Source organism: Ahaetulla prasina, chromosome 4 (assembly GCF_028640845.1).
Source record: "Ahaetulla prasina isolate Xishuangbanna chromosome 4, ASM2864084v1, whole genome shotgun sequence".
Taxonomy (NCBI): Eukaryota; Metazoa; Chordata; class Lepidosauria; order Squamata; family Colubridae; genus Ahaetulla; species Ahaetulla prasina.
In genome coordinates this window covers 10,673,812-10,699,223 of record NC_080542.1, presented here as the reverse complement: position 1 = coordinate 10,699,223, position 25,412 = coordinate 10,673,812, and the positions used below count along the sequence as shown (strand labels likewise).

General features: G+C 44.4%; 1 protein-coding gene and 1 gene segment (V, D, J or C); one reads left to right on the top strand and one right to left on the bottom strand.

Moving 5' to 3' along the window:
• The window catches only part of LOC131197317 (T cell receptor alpha variable 26-2-like), a 35,417-nt gene extending 23,328 nt beyond the window's left edge, over window positions 1-12,089 (top strand). The window contains 1 exon segment of the V gene segment in view: window positions 11,360-12,089. Within this exon segment, the coding sequence occupies window positions 11,360-11,736 (377 nt within the window).
• A 9,358-nt stretch (window positions 12,090-21,447) lies between these two features.
• On the bottom strand, window positions 21,448-22,404 carry LOC131197886 (olfactory receptor 6X1-like). Its single transcript, XM_058182383.1, has one exon. The coding sequence runs from the start codon at window positions 22,402-22,404 to the stop codon at window positions 21,448-21,450; it is 957 nt and encodes a 318-aa protein (XP_058038366.1).
• Window positions 22,405-25,412: the final 3,008 nt, after the last annotated feature.

Genomic DNA, 25,412 nt, shown 5'->3' with positions numbered 1-25,412 from the left:
GTTACTGTCGCCCAGGAGCACCGATTTCTATCTGTTAAGGAAGGAGAACCCATCCTGCTGGAATGCTCGTATCAGGGAACGGAATACAGTGTTCAGTGGTACAAGCAATATCCAGGGAGCCCACCAGACTTCATGATGTTGTTGACTATATCGGAGACTAAAGCAAAGGATAATTTCGAAATGACTCTGGACACAGATGAGAAAACCACCTCTTTGTATCTGAACAACACCCAACTTAAGGATTCATCTGTCTATTTCTGTGCAGTGAAGCACAGTGGTAGAAAGACACCTGCTGGTTGTCACCAAAGGTAGAAGGCAACCGAGGAGAACTAGAGCTGCCTACTGGTGTCTTTCTGAAAGAAACAGCAGAAGAACCTCTTGAGCTGCAGCTTCACAAACAAACATCTGCTTATTTTTCACCTTAGACATTCTCTCCCTCGTTGGTCCACATGTTAGTCCTCTGCAAATTGCTGTAGAAAGCCCAAGATAAGAAATGGTGCAAACGACCCTGGTAATCTATTGAATGATGCTTTTGTATATGTTGTTTTAGGGTCCCTCGTGGAGATTTTATAGTGGCTCAGTGGCTAAGACGCTGATCTTGTTGATTGAAAGGTCGGCAGTTCGGCGGTTCGAATCCCTAGTGCCGCGTAACGGGGTGAGCTCCCGTGACTTGTCCCAACTTCAGCCAACCTAGCAGTTCGAAAGCACGTAAAAAAATGCAAGTAGGAAAAATAGGGACCACCTTTGGTGGGAAGGTAACAGCATTCTGTGTGCCTTTGGTGTTGAGTCATGCCAGCCGCATGACCACAGAGACGTCTTTGGACAGCGCTGGCTCTTCGGCTTTGAAACGGAGATGAGCACTGCCCCCTAGAATCAACTAGCATGTATGTGCGAGGGGAACCTTTACCTTTACTATGGAGATCTTCTGTAGGAAGCTCTTGTGAACAATCCTGATCCTCTTTTCAGAGAGAAATTTGGGGTGCTGATGTATTCACTGAGTCCTGTTTTACCATGAAAGTGGGCTCCCCTCTTCAGTCTGCCATTTTTCCCCAGGAAGTTGGATTTAAGCAGTTTTAAACAGATAATTGAATGAACTCAAACATAAGTGATGCCTCTGTCGGTTATTTGACCATGGGTTTTTTAGTGGTTATTTATTTATTTATTTTTATTTGTCATAACAATATATACAAGCATTGCATAAAGGATTATATAATATATAAACATATATATGAGGAGAAACGAGGTACTATAAACATATATATACATAGGGGAAGAAACAATAGGACAGGAACAGTAGGCACGTTTGTGCTCTTATGCATGCCCCTTAGAGTCCTCTTAGGAAAGTGGTGAGGTCAACCGTGGATAGATTTTGAGTAAAGCTTTTGGGGTTATGAGAAGAAACCACAGAGTCAGGTAATGCATTCCAAGCATATACAATTCTGTTACAGAAATCGTGTTTTCTGCAATCTAAACTGGAGCGGTTGACATTGAGTTTAAATCTGTTGGTAGCTCTTGTGATATTGTTATTGAAACTAAAGAAGTCATTGACAGGAAGGACATTACAACGGATGATTTTATGAGCTAAACCCAGGTCCTGTCGAAGGCGACGAAGTTCCAAGTTTTCTAGACCCAGGATATCAAGTCTGATGGAATAAGGTATTTTATTGGTTTCGGAGGAGTGGAGAACTCTTCTCGTAAAATACCTTTGGGCACGCTCAACTGATATCAGATATATGGTATGGGTTCCAGACTGGGTGAAAGAATTGGCCTAGCAAATGTTTTACATGCTCTGGTCAGTAGCATGGTGTTTTTTGAAAAGAAGCTATGTAGAATTAAGTTAACAACTCTTAGAGCCTTCTTTGCTATATAGTTGCAGTGGGCTTTGGCACTTAAATCATTAGATGTAAAAACTCCAAGGTCTTTGACAGGGTGGGGGTCATCTGCGAGGCAATGTCCATCAAGCATGTACTTTGTGATTGGGTTCTTTCTTCCAATATGCAAGACTGAGCATTTACTGGTTGAGATTTGTAGTTGCCAAATTTTAGACCAAGCAGTTAGAGATGATCAAGGTCCTTTTGAATTGTGGATGTATTGTCAGTGGTGTTGAAAAGTTTGACATCATCAGCAAAGAGAACACAGTTACTTGAGATATGATTACAAAGATCATTTATATATATTATTTATTTATTTATTATTTTATTTATTAAATTTTTATACCGCCCTTCTCCCGAAGGACTCAGGGCGGTGTACAGCCAGAGATAAGACAATATATAAGATATATATTGTATATATAAGACAAATATATACAATTAAAACCAACAATTAAAACGTAACAAATTGCAAAAGGCTGATTATTTAAGAATTTGAATTTAAAATTTTAAAAATATCAATAAAACCTCAAATTAAAATCAAAACTATTATGCCAGTCCCGCTTGAATAAATAAGTGTGTTTTTAGCTCACGACGGAAGGTCCGAAGATCAGGCACTTGACGTAGGCCAGGGGGAAGTTCATTCCAGAGCATCGATGCTCCCACAGAGAAGGCCCTACTCCTGGGGGCCGCCAGCCGACACTGTTTGGCAGACGGCACCCTGAGGAGACCCTCTCTGTGAGAGCGTACAGGTCGGTTGGAGGCATAGGGTAACAGCAGGCGGTCTCGTAAGTACCCGGGTCCTAAGCCATGGAGCGCTTTAAAGGTGGTAACCTAAATCTTGAAGCGCACCCGAAAGACCACAGGAAGCCAGTGCAGACTACGGAGCAGTGATGTTACGTGGGAGCCACGAACGGCTCCCGTTACTACTCGCGCAGCCGCATTCTGGACTAACTGCAGCCTCTGGGTGTATCTCAAGGGCAGCCCCAGGTAGAAGCATTGCAGTAATCCAACCGAGACGTAACCAGAGCGTGGGTGACTGTGCATAAGGCATCCCGGTCAAGGAAGGGACGCAACTGGCGGACCAAGCGAACTTGGTAAAAAGCCCTCCTGGAGACGGCCGCCAGATGTTCATCAAAGGACAGCCGACCATCCAGGAGGATGCCCAAGTTGCGAACCACCTCCTTTGGGGCCACTAACTCACCCCCAACAGTCAGCTGCGGATGCAGCTGACTGTACCGGGGTGCCAGCATCCACAGCCACTCCGTCTTGGAGGGATTGAGCTTGAGTCTGTTTCTCCCCATCCAGACCCGTACAGCTTCCAGGCACCAGGACAGCACTTCGACCGCTTCGTTGGGGTGGTCCGGGGTGGAAAAGTACAGCTGAGTATCATCAGCGTACAGATGATAACTCACCCTGAAACCACTGATGACCTCACCCAGCGGCTTCATATAGATGTTGAACAGGGTAGGTGAGAGAATCGACCCCTGAGGCACCCCACAAGTGAGGCATCTCGTGGACGACCTCTGCCCCCCTGTCAACACCATCTGCGACCGGTCGGAGAGATAGGAGGAGAACCACCGATAAACGGTGCCTCCCACTCCCAATCCCTCCAGCCGGCGCAGCAGGATACCATGGTCGATGGTATCAAAAGCCGCTGAGAGATCTAATAGGACCAAGGCAGAGGAACAATCCCTGTACCTGGCCCTCCAGAGGTCATCCACCAACACGACCAAAGCCGTCTCCGTGCTGTAACCGGGTCAGAAGCCGGACTGGAACGGGTCTAGATAGACAGCTTCCTCCAGGTGCCGGGGGAGCTGCCATGCAACCACACTCTCTACAACCTTCGCCACAAAGCGAAGGTTGGAGACTGGACGATAGTTTCCCAAAATAGCTGGGTCCAGGGAAGGCTTCTTGAGGAGAGGTCTCACCACCGCCTCTTTCAAGGCGGCGGGAAAAACCCTTTCCATCAAAGAAGCATTTATAATCCCCTGGAGCCAGCCTCGTGTCACTTCCTGAGCAGCCAGCACTAACCAGGAAGGACACGGATCCAGTAAACATGTAGTTGCATGTAACCTCCCCAGCAACCTGTCCACGTCCTCGAGAGCCACAGAATCAAACTCATCCCAAATAGCCTCAACAAGACGTGTCTCCGTCATCTCGGTTGGATCATCGCAATCTTGGTCCAGACTATCCCGAAGCTGAACGATTTTATCGTATAGATAACCGTTAAACTCCTCAGCTCAGTCCCTCTTGATGAAGGAGGGAGCGGGTCACCCGAAACAAGGCGGCCGGGCGGTTATCTGCCGATGCAATGAGGGTGGAAACGTAAGAACGTTTCGCCTCCCTCATTGCCACTAGGTAGGTCTTAGTAAAAGACCTCACTAGTGTCCGATCAGCCTTGGAATGGCTGGACCTCCAAGTACTCTCTAGGCGTCTTCTCCGGCGTTTCATCTCTCTCAGCTCCTCGGAGAACCAGGGAGCCAATTGAGATCTACGCCGGGTCAGAGGCCGCAAAGGCACGACATGGTCCAAAGCCCCAGCCGCGGCCCGTTCCCAGGCCGCAACCAGTTCTTCAGTCGTGCCGTGGGTAAGATCCTCAGGAAACGGCCCAAGCTCCATCAGGAACCTCTCCGGGTCCATCAGGCGCCTGGGACGGAACCAACGCATTAGCTCCATCTCCCTGCGGTGGTGAGCGGCGGTCCGAAAGTCTAGGCGAAGAAGAAAATGATCTGACCATGACACCGGTTCCTTCACTATATCTCCTAAATCCAGATCATTAACCTACTGACCAGAGATAAAAATCAAGTCTAGCGCGCCTCCCCCAATGTGTGTAGGACCATCAGTTACTTGAATCAGGTCCAAGGCTGTCATGGAGGCCTGGAACTCCTGAACCACCGTTGATGACACGCCGGCCGATGGCAAGTTGAAATCCCCCAAGACCAAAAGTCTGGGAATCTCAACCGCCACGCCAGCAAGCACCTCTAGTAGCTCAGGTAGGGCTGTAGTCACGCAGCAAGAAGCCAGGTACATGATCAACAGCCCCATCTGATTCCGGTGGCCCCACTTCACAAGGAGGGATTCACAGCCAGCTATCTGAGGAACAGTGGACTCCCTCGGCTCCAGACTTTCTTTAATCACAACCGCCACCCCCCCACCCCTACCTTGGGCCCTCGGCTGATGGAATGCATGGAAACCCGGAGGGCACAGTTCAACCAGGGGTACACCCCCTTCTGTGCCCAACCAGGTCTCCATAATGCCCATAAAGTCCGCGGACTCCCTCTGAATAAGGTCACAAATCAGGGGAGCCTTATTGACCACGGACCGGGCATTGCAAAGCATCAGCCGAAGACCCAAGCTCTGAGGGACTTGACCATCCGGGGAACAAGTGAGGACTGAGGGGCCGGAGCACGTGATCACTTTTAAACATCGAACACGTGCTCCCGAAGAACGATGCGGCCCCCTGCCTCCGCCATATCTGCCTCTCCCACTTACCGTACAGATGGAATAACACTCTTTGCTCTGCACATTCCCCTCCCCCCTGTCTTCGGACCAGCTGAAATAATGTCGTGAGCGTGCGCTGGGACTGGACATACCCTCCCTGACGGGTTTCCCCCAACACCCGCCCTTACCCTCCCCCCCCTTAAAAATTCCCTATTTAAAAATCCCCAAAGACTCTTTCTTGACGCATGCCACCTCTGTGGGTCCCAAGACCCGTCATTGAGGCCGGCCCTAGGTAATGTAGCAGGCCATTCCTGCGAGGCGGGGGCACCTCGCAGGCGCAAGAGTTCATGTGGCAAATAACGCATGGAATCGACCGACAGCTAACTATGTCCCCTTTAGCAGCTGAGATGTTATGCTGAGATGTTTTTCCAGGGTCCGGTATCAGATGGAAAAAGAGGACCGATAGTCCTTCCTGGGTAGATGTAAAATCCATTGATATCCTGGTGGGTAAACAGACAAAAGATCGTAAACCATCTTAACCCAACCAGGGCCAAAGCATGACTGCTCTGTTCCATAGTCCGAATTCCCTCAGGGAAGTAGATGGTACTACCGTCGCCTCCTTCACTGTCCGTCGTTGTCCCCCCTATAAAAGGGGACTCGTCGAGCAGAGACCACAATGCCTCCGACGTTCCTCTCATCTCCGGCTCTAACCTCCACAGGTACCTGTAAATGCCATCCAAGGGGCCGTCTTCCTTACCTCCCACGCCCCTCCTGGCAGAACCAGGCCACAACCCGAAGGATTCGGCCGTCAAAAATGCCGCAGTTGGTCTTGCGGCTAGAGGAACAGAACAGAAAGCATCGATCCGGCCGGACCACCAACTCCCTCCAACAGCTCATCCTGTCTGCTGTCCTTCATCGCTCACCACTCCTCCAGTACCGTGCATGGCAGCCGTGGTTATCAAGAGGCCTAAACCTCGTCCAACGGCCACCAGATAGATGTTCCGCTGGGCCGGAGAATGCCGTCTGCAGGAGAGATGTTCCAGCAGTCCAGGGAGGAGGTCCGAGGGTGGGGTAAAAGGGTAGCCACAATGTCAGCTGGAAAATACACCGTCCTGCCCCATGCCTCAACATGGTCGTCAAGTCCACCACTCGCCCCCACCCTCAGTGGGGGAGATGGTCCGACGAGCTGGGACCCAGAAGACCAGGAGGCGTAGTCCAGGGGTGCAATCAGGGCACCGCTGAATGGGTGCCATCTCAGCTGAAAACATGCAGCCCTCTCCCCACATCTCCACATGGCCACCTCCACATGTCCACCAAGCCTCAACTGCCGGCGGGGAAGATGTTGTGGCGAAGCGAGGGCCAAATCTCCAAGTAACGCAGTCCGGGCCTCGTGGCGTAGTTGGTACACGCTGCCCCTTCCACACCTTCACATGGCCGTTCGTCTCCCACCGCTCACCCTGCATTCAACAGGGAGATGGTAAAAGAGCTGGGGACCCAAGGCCATGAGGCTCAGTCCGGGGAGTCTAGTCCGATGAATGCAGTTAGCGGCGCTAGAAACAAATGCCGCTAACCGCCAAACAGCTGAGAGACAGCTGAGGACCGGTCGCCCGCCCACGCACCTCCGCGAGGCCGCCCTCTTTGCCCACCCTGTCTCCGGCTTCTCCGACTTCAAGCACAGCAACCGCGGGTCCAAGAAGGTCCTAAGACCCCACCCATGGTCGCTGGGATGTAAAATTCACCGGGCCGGGGGGTGCAAGTGGCAAAAGAGGCAGCAGGACGTCGCCATCAGCCAGGGATCTTGCCAGCCGCCGTTCCGATCATTCAGTAAGCCGCCATTCTTGCGCATGCGTAGAGGCTTTTTATTATAAAGAGAGTTGGTCCAAGAACGCTACCTTGAGGAACACCACTCTTGACAGGAACAGGATTTGATAGAGCATTACCAATTTTAATTTTTTGTAGTCTGTTTGACAGAAAAGCAGATATCCAGTTGTGTAAGATAGTTTATCATGTACTACTGAGTCAAAAGCTTTACAGAAGTCTATGTATATTGCATCTATTGATTTACCTAGATCAAGATTTGTAGTCCATAGGTTTTTACAGTGGAGAAGTTGTAAATTGCATGATAATTTTTTCCTGAAGCCAAATTGTTTATTTGAGAGAAGGTTGTGTATTTCTAAGTGCAAGGTTGATCACAAACCCCTTACTGTCCTCTCAACAAATCTTGACAGACTTGACAGACACTGGGCCCTATCTAACAAAATGAAATTCAATGTAGAGAAAAGTAAAGTCTTACACTTAGGCAAGACAAACCAAAAGTACGTATATAAACTGGGTGAAACCAGGATTAACAACAGTAACTGTGAGAGGGATCTTGGATGCTTAGTGGACAACCAGTTAAATATGAGCCAGCAGTGTGAGGTGGCAGCCAAAAAAGCCAATGAAATCCTAAATTGCATTAACAGAGGGATACAATCAAGATCAAGTGAGGTACTAATACTACTCTATAAAGCCATAGTAAGACTACACCTAGAGTATTTCATTCAGTTTTGGTCACCACACTATAAAAAAGATGTTGAGACTCTAGAAAAAGTGCAGAGAAGAGCAACTAGGATGATTAGGGGACTGGAGACTAAAACATATGAAGAACGGTTACATGAACTGGGCATGGCTAGTCTAGAGAAGAGAAGGACCAGGGGAGACATGATAGCAGTGTTCCAATATCTGAGGTGCTGCCACAGAAAGGAAGAAGGTCAAGCTGTTTTCCAAGGCACTTGAAGGCCAGACAAGGAATAATGGATGGAAACCGACCAAGGAGAGATTCGGTGGAATCTCCTCCTCTGGAAATGAGGAGGAACTTTCTGACAGTGAGAACAATCAACTGATGGAATAGAAGTTGCCTTCGGAAATTGTGGAAGCTACATATCTTGAGACTTTTTTTTTATATCAAATGACCTAAATGCCAAAGCCCAATGCAACTACATAGCAAAAAAAGCTCTAAGAGTTGTAAACTTAATTTTACGCAGCTTCTTTTCCAAAAACTCTACACTACTAACCAGAGCATACAAAACATTTGCCAGACCTATTCTTGAATACAGCTCATCCGTCTGGAACCCATACCACATCTCTGACATTAATACTATCGAACGTGTCAAAAAAGATTTTACTAGAAGAGTTCTTCGCTCCTCCGAAATCAACAAAATACCTTATATCACCAGGCTTGAAATTCTGGCTTTAGAAAACATAGAACTCCGCCGACTCCAACATGATCTGTGTTTAACACACAGAATCATCTATTGTAATATCCTTCCTGTAAAAGACTACTTCAGCTTCAATCGCAATAATACAAGAGCAAACAATAGATTCAAACTTAATGTCAACTGCTTCAGACTTGATTGCAGAAAATATGACTTTTGTAACAGAGTTGTTAACGCTTGGAACTCACTACCTGACTCTATAGTCTCTACTCAAAACCCCAAAATCTTCAACCAAAAACTGTCTACTATTGACCTCACCCCATTCCTAAAAGGATTATAAGGGGAGTGCATAAGAGCACAAAAGTGCCTACGGTTCCTGTCCTATTGTTCCCTTCATTATAATATTATATGCATACTCTTACTTATACTTTTACTTATATATAGAATAGAATAGAATAGAATAGAATAGAATAGAATAGAATAGAATAGAATAGAATAGAATTTTTATTGGCCAAGTATGATTGGACACACAAGGAATTTGTCTTGGTGCATATGCTCTCAGTGTACATAAAAGAAAAGATACGTTCATCAAGGTACGACATTTACAACACAATTGATGGTCAATATATCAATATAAATCATAAGGATTGCTAGCAACAAGTTATAGTCATACAGTCATAAGTGGAAAGAGATTGGTGATAGGAACTATGAGACGATTAATAGTAGTGCAGATTCAGTAAATAGTCTGACAGTGTTGATGGAATTATTTGTTTAGCAGAGTGATGGCCTTTGGGAAAAAACTGTTCTTGTGTCTAGTTGTTCTGTTGTGCAGTGCTCTATAGCGTCGTTTTGAGGGTAGGAGTTGAAACAGTTTATGTCCTGGATGTGAGGGATCTGTAAATATTTTCACGGCCCTCTTCTTGATTCGTGCAGTATACAGGTCCTCAATGGAAGGCAGGTTGGTAGCAATTATTTTTTCTGCAGTTCTAATTATCCTCTGAAGTCTGTGTTTTTCTTGTTGGGTTGCAGAACCGAACCAGACAGTTATAGAGGTGCAGATGACAGACTCAATAATTTATCTCATGATGAGTTATTTTATGTTGATGATTGTATATACTGTTATGACAAAAATAAAAATAAATAAAATAAAAAGATTGGACTTCCATTTGTCAGAAATGGTGTAGGGTCTCCTGCTTGAGTAGGGAGTTGGACTAGATGACCTATAAGGTCCCTTCCAACTCTGTTAATCTGTTAAAAAAGAACTGGGCATGGCTAGTCTAGTGAAGAGAAGGACCAGGGGAGACATGATAGCAGTTCCAATATTTGAAGGGCTGCTGCAGAGAGGAAGGGGTCAACCTATTTTCCAAAGCACCTGAAGGCCAGAAAAGGAATAATGGATGAAAACTGATCAAGGAGCGATTCAACCTAGAAATAAGGAGAAATTTTTTGACAGTGAGAACAATCAACCCATGGAGCAGAAGTTGCCTTCAGAAGTTTTGGGAGTTTCATCACTGGAAGCTTTCAAGAAGAGACTGGACTGCCATCTGTCAAAAAGGGTCTAAGATCTACTTAGGCATGGTGTTGGAGTAGGTGACCTCGAGGTCCCTTCCAACTGTGTTATTCTGTGAAGTCTTCCAGGTTCCTAAGAGGAACAATTGCTACATTTATTATACCTTTTTCTTCCACTAGATGGCAAGAAAGATTATCTCTTTCTTTTCCAGACTAGCAGGTGTTTATCAACCTCAAGAGTCGTTTTTTTCCCCTTTTCTTTCGTAGTTGTCGGGGGTGGAAGCAACTAAATTTCACAAGTGTCTTCTACATCTCCTCAGAAGTCACATTTGAGTCAACGTTCTCCTTGAGGATGGCTTCAGGATTTTGGGTAGCCCTGTATAACCCACTCATCCGGATTCTTTTCTTATGTAATTGATCTCATCAGAATTAAGAAGGAATAATTATTTATAAAAGAGGAAAATATATTGTATTGTTAGCATTTTCTAACTTATTGTCTTTCTGGGACAATTTCTAACAATATCGTAGCATCAATAATTGGGGCGCCAAAAGAATATTAAACCATCTCACTGTAGCTTGGGGATCTCAAAACGTTGTCCGCATTTTCGTTATGTTTTGTTTTGTTATATATTATAACATAATATATTTTTTTTAAATATAAACCTTGCTGTCATTCCAACTTACAGGATAATTTGGAGTTTTCCCACAGATGGTCACCGATCTCCTAGATGAGTGTTTCTTGGCAAGTTGGACTTCAACTTCCAGAATTGGCAAGTTGGACTTCAGCTCTCAGAATTCTTCAGCCAGCATGGCTGGACAGGGGATTCTGTGAGTTGAAATCCACATATTGTCAACTTGTCCAGGTTGAAAAATACTACCCTAGATTATTCAGAGCGGTTTAGTTGTCTCATGTATTTCAGGCTTCTAGAGAGATCAATGGAAGACATCAACGAATGGAACAACTTGCCTTTGGAACTTGTGGGAGCTTCATCACTGGAAGCTTTCAAGAAGAGACTGGACTGCCATCTGTCAGAAATGGTGTAGGGTCTCCTGCTTGGCCGGGCGGTTGGACTTGATGACCTACAGATGTTCACCGATCTCCTATATTAGTGTTTCTTGGCAAGTTGGACTTCAGCTCCCAAAATTCTTCAGCCAATATGGCAGGATGGGGGATTCTGGGAGTTGAGGTCCACACATTGTCATCTTGTCACAGTTGAGAAACACTGTCTTAAATTATTCAGAGAAGTTTAGTTGTCTACGTATTTCAGTTTTCTAGAGAGATCAAGAAAATGCATTACATATGTACCGATGTTGATCAGATTTCCATTTTCATCTTTGCTGCAGGTTCTCTTGGAAGAGCAAAAACGATCGAACAACCTATGTCAGCAACAGCCTTGGAGAGAAACCCATATCACCTTCGCTGCAATCTTTCTTCTGTTACTTCAGAAATGATCCAATGGTATCAGCAAGTTTCTGGGCAGACACCAAGGTACCTTGGTGGGGCCTACCCAAAGTATGAAGATGAAATTGAAAATCCAAAGGGAAAATTGTATTTTTTTGAAGACAAGACATTCAGCACACTCGTGATCGATGCAGTCACCCTAGCAGATGCTGCTGTCTACTTCTGCGCTCTGAGAGACACACAGTGTCTCACGGACGGATCCGTTGCCTTCATGAACCTCCTTCAGAGACTGAACAGAGGAGGAGCTGTTGCAAAGTGAGACGGAGCAGATGAAGTGCAGAAGAATATCAGAAGGGGCTAAGCCATCCCTTTGTGATGTGATCCGATACAGTTGTGGCGGGCCAGATTACAACACTAAATTTCCCCTTGGGTTGACTGCTTCACCTGGTGTTTCCACAGACACATTGCTGTGGTTTTCCTGCCAGTTATGTGAAAGGGTTTTGCTGTGGTTTTCTTTCTGCATTGTGTTGTGTTTCCCTGAAAATAAAACATCCCCTGATAATAAGCCAAATCGGGCTTTTGAGTGCCTGTGCTAAAATATCCCCCCTCCGGAAAATAAGCCCTCCTCAAAAATAAGCCCTCTCTGAAAATAAGCTGTCCCTGAAAATAAGCCCTCCCTGAAAATAATCTGAAAATAATCTGTCCCCAAAAATAAGCCTTCCCTGAAAATAAGCCCTCCCTGAAAATAAGCCCTCCCTGAAAGTAAGTCCTCCTGAAAATAAGCCCTCCCAGAAAATAACCCCACCCAAAAACTAAGCCCTCTCTGAAAATAAGACGTACTCAAAAATAACCCCTCCCTGAAAATAACCCCTCCTTGAAAATAAGCCCTCCCTGAAAATATTTAAACACATGTCCAGCTGATCCCCACCATTTCCTCTGGTTAAGGTTAGGGAGACAAAGCTGGAAATCAAGTAAGACAGCAAGAGGTACTCCATCTTGCTCCACGCCCCCCCCCAAATAATAAGACCTCCCCAAAAATAAGGCCAAGTGCTTATTTCGAGGTTCAAAAAATGTAAGACAGGGTCTTATTTTCGAGGAAACACAGTATTTTGGAATTGTCACTGTTGCCTTCTTCAGCTCTTGGTTTCAAAAGATCTCCCAGCCAAATAAACTTGTGTTGTGCCTCGCCCGCCCTCCTCTCCTCAGCCAGGCCCCTCCCATCTCCTGCTATCTGATTCAGAGTCTGATAATGAAGAGAAACAGCCTGGAATGCCTCCAGCCCCCAGCCCTGGCACCATGCCCAGACAGAATGTCAGGAATGAGCAAACAAACCTCACTCCTACAGCATGTGAGCACGAAGCCAGCCACGTGCTAGAATTGCCGGCAGCAGCTAGACTCTAGAAAGAGTGCAGAGAAGAGCAACCAAGATAATGAGGGGACTGGAGGATAAAACCTATGAAGAACTGTTGCAGGAACTGGTTATGTCTAGTTTAATGAAAAGAAGGACTAGGGGAGACATGATAGCAGTATTCCAATATTTCAGGGGCTGCCACAAAGAAGAGGGAATCGGGCTGTTCTCCAAAGCACCTGAGAGTAGAACAAGAAGCAATGGGTGGAAACTGATCAAGGAAAGAAGCAACTTAGAACTAAGGAGAAATTTCCTGACAGTTAGAACAATTAACCAGAGGAACAACTTGCCTGCAGAAGTTGTAAATGCGCCAACACTGGAAATTTTTAAGAAAATGTTGGATAACATTTGGAGAATGATAACAACATGATAACAACATGTCTGAGATAGTGTAGGGTTTCCTGCCTGGACAGGGGGTTGGACTAGAAGATCTCCAATTCTGTTGTTGTTGTTGTTGTTGTTGTTGTTGTTGTTGTTGTTGTTGTTATTATTATTATTATTATTATTATTATTATTATTCAACATTTTACTTTTCTGTTGTGTCTTGTCCGCTCTCACCGCAGCCGGGGTCTGCTTATCTGCTCCCGAACACGGAGGAATGTATGCCTCCCGGCCCCAGTCCTGGCTCCATGCCCAGACAAGCTGCAGAGGATGGGGCACCTCCCGGTCCCAGCCCTGGCTCCATGCCCAAGCAGGCTGCAGAGGAGGGAGCATCCCCCAGCCCCAGCCCTGGCTCCATGCCCAGGCAAACGGAGCAGCTAGACCCCTCCCCCTCCTCCACAGCAGGTGAGCCTGAGGAAAGTTTACTGCCAACAGCTGATTGGAGTGACCCTCGCATCAGAAGATTGGATAGGCGGAGGCAACAGAAGGAAGGGAGGGGCAGGCCTTAATGAGTGCTGAGTCATGGAGCCACACCCCATGGCCTATATAAAGGATCTGCTTTCTGGCAGTCTCTGAGTCAGGCAAAGTCGAACTTATCTTGCTGAAGTCACTTACTGGTCTCCTGCCTGCTCTGAGGACTTTGCTAGGACTTTGGGCAGAGCTGCAGAGCCTGATTCGGATTTCCCTGACCCGGCCGTCAGCGGAGGAGTGGGACATGACATTTTCATTCATTGCTTGAAGATGTGGGTAAATAAATAATTAGACAAATGTCAATGCCAAGATGTTTCTTGGTGTGGCTATGCAGGAGTGGATGTCTGTCCCTGGTAGGATGTCCCAGTCACATCTGCAGTGAAATTCTTTTCCACATACTAATTGTATAAAACATGGACTTAAAATATACATTTCCACGCTTACCTTGACTTCTTCTTCCTTGTTCACCTGCCTTGTTTTCTCCAAGTGCCTTTTATTGTATCTCTCTATCCAGTCATCAAGGCAGTGTTTTGAAGAATCATACAAAACATTACAGAGTATGCTTTGAGAAATATTTTCCTGAACATTTAAAGAACATACAGCATCTTAGAAAGTTTATTTAAATCTTGTCTAAGAGACGTGGGGGACGGTCTCTAAGGGGAGTTGTCTTTAATTTCCCATGAGCATCCATGCGCTATAGGTACAATATACTGAAAACTGATATTGTTGGACCAAATTTTAAGTGCCATACCAAGAGAGGTGGTCCTCTTGAGGCAGTCCCTCCCCCTTCCCCACCCAAAATAAATAAATAATTTTTTGTATAGTTCTTCTAATTCACATTTTCCTTCAAGGGCAAAAAGAGAAATGAAATGGAATGGAATGGAATAGGGAATAAGGAATAGGTATGGAATGAAAAGGAATAGAATAGTATAGTATAGAATAGTATAGAATAGTATAGAATAGAATAGAATAGAATAGAATAGAATAGAATATTTTCATATTTTCTGCAATCAAGCTTGGAGCGGTTTACTTTGAGTTTGTATCTATTATTTGCTCGTGTATTGTTGTGGTTGAAGCTGAAGTAGTCATTGACAGGTAGGACATTGTGGTAGATAATTTTATGTACTATGTCTAGGTCAGAGTGAAGTCTGCATAGTTCTAAATTGTCTAAGCTCAAAATTTGGAGTCTGGTGGCATAAAGTGTTTTATTGCGAGCAGAGGAGTGGAGGGCTCTTCTTGTGAAATATCTTTGAACTCTCTTGATTGTATTTATGTCCGATATGCAGTGCGGGTTCCAGACAGGTGAGCTGTATTCTAGGATTGGTCTAGCAAATGTTTTGTATGCTCTAGTTAGTAGTACAATACTACCAGAGAAGAAGCTATGTGGAGGAAACAGGTCAAATGCAGTGACCTAAATATCCTCTTCAACTTTGGGATTTCATGATGATATTATTCTATGTTGAAGTAGAATGTTGCTTAAGAATGAAACCCACTAAACATGGGATCTAGAATGGATACAGTAAATCATCATGTCTTCTCTAGGACACTTTTTTCCGGTCCTCCACTCCTTCCATGTTCTCAGTTCTATTTATTCTCCTCATAGACAGTCCATGCATTTGAGTGGTGCGATGGCCTAGAGGTGGAGCTCTCACCTCACAATCAAGAGGTTGTGAGTTCAATCCTAGGTGGAGGCAGTGTTGTGTCTGTGCCCCCCGAGCCGGGCCCCCTGCCAGAAAATGACTTGGAAAGTGAGGGGGAAGGGCCATCAGGACTTACCTCGGGAGCACCGGTTTCCCTGGCTCAGCTCCAGGAGCCAGAGGCAGGCCAGGTGGAGGAGATGAGGCCTCCGTCCCCTGACTCTTTCCCCCCCAGGCCATGCCTTCAGACCCAGCTGATGGCAATCAGGCCTGGCTGGACCCTAGATTTCGTAGGCAGGAGAGGCGGGAACAACAGAAGCAGGGGTGGGGCAGGCCTAGGAAGTGCTGAGTCATGGAGCCACACCCCACAGGATATAAAACCAGTGAGGGCTGCTATGCCTCGTAGCAGGCAAATCAACTGCTTGACTAGAGCTGAAGTACTGTTTGTTGACTCATTGGCATCAAGGGAGATAACAGAGACACTTGGCAGATGCTCACTAGTTTGCTGCCAGAGCTGATAGTGCGGGCTAATTAAGTCATTGCTCGGACTGAGGCGAGGGGGACAAAAAAGGCAGATACTTCTCTCTCTGGGCACAATGAGAATATATCTGCTGAACAAATCTCCGCATTGGTGACAGGAAAGGCATCCGGCCAGTAAACACTCAGCTCCATTGAGTTGCCCAGATTCTACCTCACAAAGTATTATGGTTAAAGATGATGATGATGATAGACAATTCATGCATTTGTAGCATTTGGAAAGTTCTACAGATACGGTGTCCAGTGTGTAAATGACACAACTCAATGTGAAGAAGAACAAGAATGTCAAGCATGATATTCTTCATGTCAGATGGATATCCCTCCAACTGTCATGTCCCACTCCTCCTCTGACGGCCGGGTCTGGGAAGTCTGTATCAAGCATGGCCATGAAGCCTCTGCAGCTTTGCCAAATTCCTGTCAGAGTTCTCAGGGCAGGCAGGAATCTAAGGTGTGACTTCAGCAACCAAATGAGACTTTGTCTGACTCAAGGAATGCCAAAAAGCAGATCCTTTATATAGGCCATGGGGTGTGGCTCCATGACTCAGCACTTATCCAGGCCTGCCCCTCCCTTCCTTTTGCTGATGTCGCCTCTCTATTCTCCGGAAGCGTGGATCTGTCCACTTTTCGTCTTCCTCCTCAGCTGCTGGCAATTCTAGCTTGTGGCTGGCTTCATGCTCACATGCTATAGGAGGGAGGTTTGTTTGCTCATTCTATCCGGGCATGGTGCCAGGGCTGGGGGCTTGAGGCATGCCAGGCCATTCTTCTTCACTATCAGTCTCTGGCAGAGATAGCAGGAGATGGGAGGGGCCCGGCTGCGGAGAGGAGGGCGGGCAAGGCACAACACCAACACTTCACTACAGGAAGTGCTCTCTATCAGGGATGGAACCAGAGGTGGGTATCAGCAGGTTCTGACCAGTTCTGGAGAACCGGTAGAGGAAATTTTGAGTAGTTTGGAGAACCGGTAGTAAAAATTGTGACTGGCCCTACCCCCATTTATTCTCTGCCTCCCGAGTCCAAGTTGATCGGGAGGAAATGGGGATTTTGCAGTAACCTTCCCCTGGATTGTGGAGGGAATGGAGATTTTACAATATTCTTCCCCTGCCATGCTCACCAAGCCACGCCCACCAAGCCACGCCATACCCACCAAGCCACACCCACAGAACCAGTAGTAAAAAAATTTGAAAGACACTATTGGATGGGACTGACCCAAAGTCACCCTTTGAGGACTGAAGAGGACTAGAAACACATCAACAAACGTACCACACCGTTTTTGCATGCAACACAGCCAAGAATATCAATCCAAGAAAAAGGCTTAGAAAATAGATTTTATTGAAAACACGTACCTCTATAAAGTCAATGAATTGTGATAATGAGCCAACTGCTCTGAAATCACCCATCCCACCGTTTTTAATCACTGATAACCTAGAGGTGGGGAAGAAACTAATTTCACCTCTGTCTGAATCTTTACTTATATCATGTTCAACACACATTCATTTATTCATTTCTCATTGCCCATATCAGAAGCAAGGAATGTTCAATAGGAACAGGTAGAAGCTTTGTAATGAGGATATTCATGTTCATTACACGCCCCTCCAAGTTCAATGAAATGCTCTGACAGACATGTCTATGGAGGTCGTGGTTGTCTGACTAGAAGCAAAATGTCTTCAAGCAAAACTAGAAAGTCCAGTTGCTTTTTGAAAGAAAACATCTTTCTTTCACCCTGACAAAGACGGTTGAACCTATGGTACAGTGGCAAAATCCAACTTTTTTTACTACTGGTTCTGTGGGTGTGGCTTGGTGGGTGGGGTGTGACTTGGTGGGCGTGGCAGGGGAAGGATACTGCAAAATCCCCATTCCCTCCCAACTCCTGGCGGAAGGATACTGCAAAATCTCCATTCCCACTGCACACTGGGGCCAGCCAGAGTTGGTATTTGCCAGTTCTCCGAACTACTCAAAATGTCCGCTACCGGTTCTCTGAACTGCTCAAAATTTCTGTTACCGGTTCTCCAGAACCTTTCAGAACCTGCTGGATTTCACCCCTGCTATGATATTAGTTTAATCCACCCAGTTTTACCCCAAATGGCTCATTTACCGGAAATGACTTTAATTAGCAGATCCCTCACATCCAGGACATAAACTGTTTCAACTCCTACCCTCAAAACGATGCTACAGAGCACTGCACACCAGAACAACTAAACACAAGAACAGTTTTTTCCTGAAGGCCATCACTCTGCTAAACAAATAATTCCCTCAACACTGTCAAACTATTCACTAAGTCTGCAACATTAAGTATATCAATCCTTTATTATATTTCTCTTTTATTTATTTATTTTATTTGCATTTATATCCCACCCTTCTCCGAAGACTCAGGGAGGCTTACACTATATCAAGCAATAGTCTTCATCCATTTGTATATTATATACAAAGTCAACTTATTGCCCCCAACAATCTGGGTCCTCATTTTACCTACCTTATACAGGATGGAAGGCTGAGTCAACCTTGGGCCTGGTGGGACTTGAACCTGCAGTAATTGCAAGCAGCTGCTGTTAATAACAGACTGTCTTAGCAGTCTGAGCCACTCAAGGACCCTTTTATAATTCCTAATAGGAATAGTTCGGGTTTCAAATCTATATTCTGGTTTAACCTCTCTTCCAACCGTGTCTTTATCTGATGCCAAAATTCCTTGGCTTTCGTACATGACCACCACATATGATAAAATGATCTTAGTGCTGAGTTACATTTCCAACAATGTGGTGTTAGATTCTTATTCATTTAAGGAATCAATGTTAATGTAATTAATATTGTTGCAAACTTTTATTGTTATGCTACAAAGATACATGTACCTAGAAGACACGCTGTTCAATTGAAGATGGAATTACTATAACAAAAAATAATGTATATGTATATGTATATATATATGTATATGTATATGTATATGTATATGTATATGTATGTGTATGTGTATATGTATATGTATGTGTATATGTATATGTATATGGTAAAGATTCTCCTTGCACATACGTGTTAGTTGTTTCCGACTCTAGGGGGTGGTGCTCATCTCCTCATCAAAGCTGAAAAGCCAGCGCTGTCAGAAGACGTCTCCGTGATCATGTGGCCATCATGACTCAACGCCAAAGGCACACAGAACGCTGTTACCTTCCCAGCAAAGGTGGTCCCTATTCTTCTACTTGCATTTTTTATGTGCTTTCGAACTGCTAGGTTGGCAGAAGCTGGGACAAGTAATGGGAGCTCACCCCATTACACGGCAGCATCAGGGATTTGAACTGCTGAACTGCCAACGTTTTGATCGACAAGCTCAGCCTCTTAGCCCCTTGAGTCACCGTGTCCCTATGTATATGTATATGTATATGTAATTTATATGTATAAAGTGTGTTTTTTCCTATCGAAGCAAGCTAGTCTATCCAAATATGGGAGGAAGCTCCCCTTTCGCCCCAATCCAGGAGCCGTCCAGGCAGTCGCTTTCATGACAAACTATGCTCGCTCCCATATTTAGGTGGACCAGATTGCTTCGATAGAAAACCCACTTAATCTTTCCCCTGGTACAGCTGACAAAGAGGAGAACCTGTGGCTTAATGGTTAATACATCTGCCTAATATGCAAGCAAGCCTAGGTTCGAATCCCAGAAGGATATGGCTAGCTGATGAGAGCTAAATAGCTTGAAATAGATCTATACTAGTCTCTCTTTATTTCTTTGTCAGTAAATTTAACCCTATCTATCTATCTATCTATCTATCTATCTATCTATCTATCTATCTATCTATCTATCTATCTATATCTATCTATCTATCATATCTATCTATCTATGTAGGTCTTTGGTTATTCGGGTTTTCTCCCGCGTAAAATTGGAAGTGTCTTGGCGATGTTTCGACGAAGTCTCATTCGTCATCTTCAGGCTTCAGCTTCGTGCTTCTGGGAGCAATGTGTGACATTGCTCCCAGAAGATAGATAGACATATCTATCTATCTATCTATCTATCTATCTATCTATCTATCATCTATCTATCTATCTATCTATCTATCTATCTATCTATCTATCTATCTATCTATCTATTGAAAGCTATGATTTCAGGCAGGTGACTAATGACCAAGCAATAAATTAAAAGTGTCAGGTGTGCCTCCTTTCAAAACTCAAGAAAGAAAAACCCCAACTACATTGTTTGTAGAGAAAGGTATCTTTTACTGAGAATGAACTGATCGTAATGAAAGTAAAGCAAGGTCTGGACAATAGGTGTGGTTTACACATACAAGTTCGGAATTTAATCCCTCCTCCCCTCAAAGGTCATGCAGCCTTGTCCAAATCCACCTTCTTCTCAGGTGTCACGTGCGGATCAACTCCAGATGGTTTCATCCTTCTGGTATGCATGGACCGTTAGCTTTGGGTGTTATCTACTCTTTGAATACAGTCTACTAAACTCTAGCAATTTAACTTTCGTTTCTGCCTTAACCCCCTCCCCTCTCCCTCCATTTCATGATAGCTGAAGCAGCTAGCCCTTAATTAAGGATACATTACCCCTTCCCAATGCTTAACACTAAAAGACAGCAATAAAACAATTAACTAAGAGTAATAAAACAATAAGTAACAAGTAACAGGGTGAGCTCCCGTTACTTGTCCCGGCTTCTGCCAACCTAGCAGTTTCGAAAGCACCTAAAAATGCAAATAGAAAAAATAGGGACCACCTTGGTGGGAAGGTAACAGCTTTCCGTGTGCCTTTGGCGTTGAGTCATGCCGGCCACATGACCACGGAGACTTTTTCGGACAGCGGCTTTGAAACGGAGATGAGCACCACCCCCTAGAGTCGGCAACGATTAGTATGTATGTGTGAGGGGAACCTTTATCTTTTAATAAAACAATAAAGGTAGCATGCAGAGGCTGACATTAAGTGTTATGCCTTACACCAAGGGGCCTCTAATCTTGGCAACCTTAAGAATGGTGGACTTCAGCTCCCATCAACTTCATGCTGACTGAGAAATTCTGGGAGTTGAGCCCACAATGTCAGGCCTGGAAACCATACTAGACTTTAGGGTTCCAGACGCTGCCACATTTTTCCCCTGAGGGGAGGAAGGGGGGCTGAGAGGTATGGTAACATTCTTCAAGCGGTCAAGGTCGGATGGTGTTCACATCTGCAGGAAGAGTGGTGAGAAGATATTCGAATGAACTGGGAGAACGTGGGACCATGTGACCAGCAAAGGGGTCAGGGGGGTGGGACTCTTGGGGTTTGTATAACTGGGAAAAGAATCCGGAAATTCAGTTTTGGAATTTCACTCATCGTGTGCCAGTTTCGTCATGCTAGTAAAGAACTCTGAAAGACAATGGCTTCTGAGTTTTTTTTATGCAGAAGAGGTTTTTCTGGAACAATCCTTTTGCCATGGGATCATCACAAAATTGCACGTTAAGATAAGGAAAAAAAAAATCCATTGGCAAACCTGCCAGGTTACTCACTGCTCTCTCCATCTTTATTAAGGTAGGTTTGTTACAGGATACCTGCACAGTAGCTTTGAAGATGATCCTGAAATGCCAAACCTTGTTGCTTTCCATAGGACAACAAAGTCATTTTGCATCACTTCTCAACAGAAGCTTAAGCCATGAGATGTGGGGCACCTGCACTCTTTCTTTCCAAAAGTTTCCTTACCGCATCCTTGACTTCGTTGTTCCTAATGGTGTAAATGAAAGGGTTTAGCGCTGGGGCAACCATGGTATACAGTACGGAGACAGACTTGGTCCTACTAAAAGAAGAGTTCTTGACAGTAGGTCTTAAATAGACAAAAAAGACTGACCCATACAAAATGCAGACTACAACCAGGTGGGAAGCACAGGTAGAAAAAGCCCTCTGCTGTCTGGTGGTTGAAGGCATTCGGAGAATGGTGCAGATGATGAAGAGATAAGAAATGAGGGTGAAAAGCAGGGAGGACATAATCACAACCACTGTCACTAGGAAGCCCAGGGCTTCGATCACATGTGTGTCTCCTCCGGAAATCTTCAACAAAGGTCCCTCATCGCAATAGAAATGATTGATAACATTGGACATGCAGTAGGGTAGGTTTGCGGTCAAAACTCCCTGATACAGAATGGAAAAAAGGCCTCCGAACCAGGCTGCCATGGCTAGTTTCAAGCAAACTCCAGAAGTCATGATTGCGGAGTATCTCAAAGGATGGCAGATGGCTAGGAACCTGTCCAAGGAGATCAATGTGATGATGAAAAATTCCGTGACGCCGAAGAAGAAGTAAAAGAACAGCTGTGTTATACAGCAGTAGAAACAGATGGAATTGTTTGCAGTGAGATAGTTGACCAGCAGTTTGGGAATAAAGGCTGTGGTGTGTCCGATGTCAATGCAAGAAAGGTTGCTAAGGAAGAAATACATGGGTTTCTGGAGATGGCGGTCCAAAATCACCATGACAACGATGAGCCCGTTTCCCATCAGACACAGGAGGTAGAGCAGAAAGATGCAAGCAAATATCATATTTTCCATTCCCCAAACACTGGGCAAGCCAACAAGAATAAATTCAGTCGCTCTTGTACAGTTGGTCAAATTCATCTTCTCCTTCTGCTATGAAAAGAGAACATTTGAAATCTTGCTTGAATCGACATTTATGTATTTATTGTTGTGTCAAATGTTAGCTCTATTCCTAAGAATATTTTTCATACACGAGAAGTGGAATTATTCCTGTAAGGAAGAACATAGCCAAAGTAATGCCATATTGTACTTCTATAACCTTGAATAACCTGTACTATTTTAGCAGTGTAAAACATTTATGAGGGGAAGTTTATGTAATACCTGTTCTGTGGAAATAAACTAGAAAAATATCTCTGTACCCTCTAATCAGGACAAGCTGATTCAAGCAAAAACATTGTTTTTGTAAATGAGACAAGGGGAAGTTTGGAATTTGGGGGACTTTCCAGAGGAAGAAGACAAAGCTGAATAAGCCAAAATGTTATGTAATGTGTGAAAAACAATGTTGGGTGGGGGCGTTGTCATTGCCCTGTTGATTATTGAAAAATGTATTCAGAGCTGTTGGACATTCTCTTCCTTGCGGAGAACCCTTTTGCAAAAGCTTTTTAATATATATATATATTTCCGGATATATATATGTGTGTGTGTGTATGTGTGTGTGTGTGTTTTCTGAGGTTCTCGCGGGTGTTTGTATGTAGGTCTTTGGTTATTCGGGTTTTCTCCCATGTAAAATTGGAAGTGTCTTGGTGATGTTTCACAAAGTCTCATTCGTCATCTTCAGGCTGGTGTTTACAGCTTCATGTTTCACACATTGCTCCTAGAAACACGAAGCTGTAAACACCAGCCTGAAGATGACGAATGAGACTTTGTCAAACATCACCAAGACACTTCCAATTTTACGTGGGAGAAAACCCAAATAACCAAAGATCTACATATATATATATATATATATATATATATATATATATATATATATATATATATATATATATATATATATATATATGTAATTCTTTAATAAATCTGTTGTACACTTGTTCATGGTTTTCATTGCTTTTTATGGGATTTGCATTTAGTCTGTTTCTGACAATACACTACTACTGTGAACGCAGCACAGGGAACATGAGACTGGATTTTCACATCATGCTAATTAAAGTCATTTCCGGTAAATGTTTTATTTAACTATGGTAATTAAATGAGCCAACTCAGGAAGCTCAAACTGCCCAAGGAGCTGCTGATCCAGTTCTACAGAGGAATGATTGAATCTGTCATCTGCACCTCTAGAACTGTCTGGTTTGGCACTGCAACCCAACAAGACAGACACAGACTTCAGAGGATAATTAGAACTGCAGAAAAAACAATTGGTCCCTTTTGCAGTAAAGTTCTCATGTTCTCATTCTATAAAAGGTGGGCCCAAAGATTTTTAAAAATTTACCTTGGCTTGTTCTCCTCTCATTACCTTCCTTGTCTTCTCCAAATGCCTTTCACTCCATTTCTCTATCCATTCGACAAATCAAAGTTTTGGAGAACCATATAAAATACCGCATTGTATATTGGGCAAAGCTGACAGACCTTTTGAAAAATATTTTCCTTGAACACCCGAAGAAAATGCAGCAGTTTTGCATCATAGAAAGTTTATTTACTTTTTCTCTTTAGAAACTCAGGACTCAGTCCCTAAGGAAATTTGCTTTTAATTTCTCATGAGTATCCATGCACTGTATCTAGAATATATTTAAGGCTGACATCATTTGGATCAAATCTCAAGTGCCATCCCAAGATAAAAGGTTCTCTGGAGATCCCTTGGAAGCAATCCAACAAGGACAAACTGTGTAACTTTATTTTATAAAGTTCGTCTAATTCCCATTCCTTTGCAGAAAAGAGAATGTGTAAAAACTTCACTGTTTCAGCACTTACCGTATTTTTTGGAGTATAAGACACACCTTTCCCCCCCCAAAAAGAAGGTGGAAATCTGGATGCGACTCCAAATGTAGCCCTGCCCAGCTTCTCAAAACGAAGCTTCAGAAAAGAAGCCCCTTTCTTGCCAAAAGTTCAGAAGACACCGATACAAAATAAACACAAAAAGACAAGGAGCAATTCTATCAACATTGTTTTCCGGCAAAGAGCCCAAATGCCATTGCTGGTCTTTTAAGCCTTATGGGAGGGGCCAATCATCTCTTGGACCTTCTCCCGAGTTGTCCTCTCTGCTTGAGCTGCTCCTGCCTTCTAGCAGCTCTTCTCATGCATGCATTAGGAACAGGCTCCTCCTGTTCCTCTGCCTCACTACTGTCAGTCTCTGGAGGCTCTGGAGTCCGCACTTCACTCCCTGATGGCCCTGGCCCCACCTCAGCCTCTGATGTAGAGCCCTCATCTGGGCCTTCCCCAGCCTCCAGGACTGGCACATGCTCTTCCTCAGCCTCATCACTGTCCGAGTCCATTGCCAGCTCTGCAGGCTGCTGGTGGACCACAACAGTTCCATTCAGTGTTGTGTCCCACCCTTTCCTCTATTTGATTCATCTTCATTGCAAAAGGTTGTCTCTTCGAGACTGCTTGCATTTATGTGGAAACTAGAGTGTTTAATTATCTCTTTGGGATATGTGCATCAAAATGGAGGCAGGAGGTAGAATGTAACTGACTTAAATGTCCCCTTTCAGTTTTGGTCTTTTATGAAGATTTAATTCTTTGCTGCAGTAGAATGTTGCTTAAGAGCAGAAGCTCCAAAATGTGGGATCTAGAATGGACCCAGTAAATCAGTTCAGATGGTCAACAGGATGGTAACAGATATAGACTTGAACATGTTACACTAAAGAAGGATCCTTTTTAGAGCTCAAAGTTCACAGTTCGATTCTTGTTTATACCATTTTCTTCTGTTCTCCACTCCATCCATTTTCTTGGTTTCTATTTGTTCTCCTCATAGAGAAAAAAATTCATGCATTTGTGGCATATGGAAAGCTCTGCAGATACGATGTCCTTTTAGTAAACGATACTACTCAAGGAACAGGAGAATGTGAAAAGTGATTTTTCTTCTTCTGCCTCCAATATTTCTCCATAAAGGGCAGAGATAGGATAGACCGAAGGTCACCCACAAGCTTTGT

Excerpts from the sequence above, each read along its gene's own strand:
- LOC131197886 (XM_058182383.1), bottom strand. The coding sequence starts at position 22,404 with ATGAATTTGACCAACTGTACAAGAGCGACTGAATTTATTCTTGTTGGC.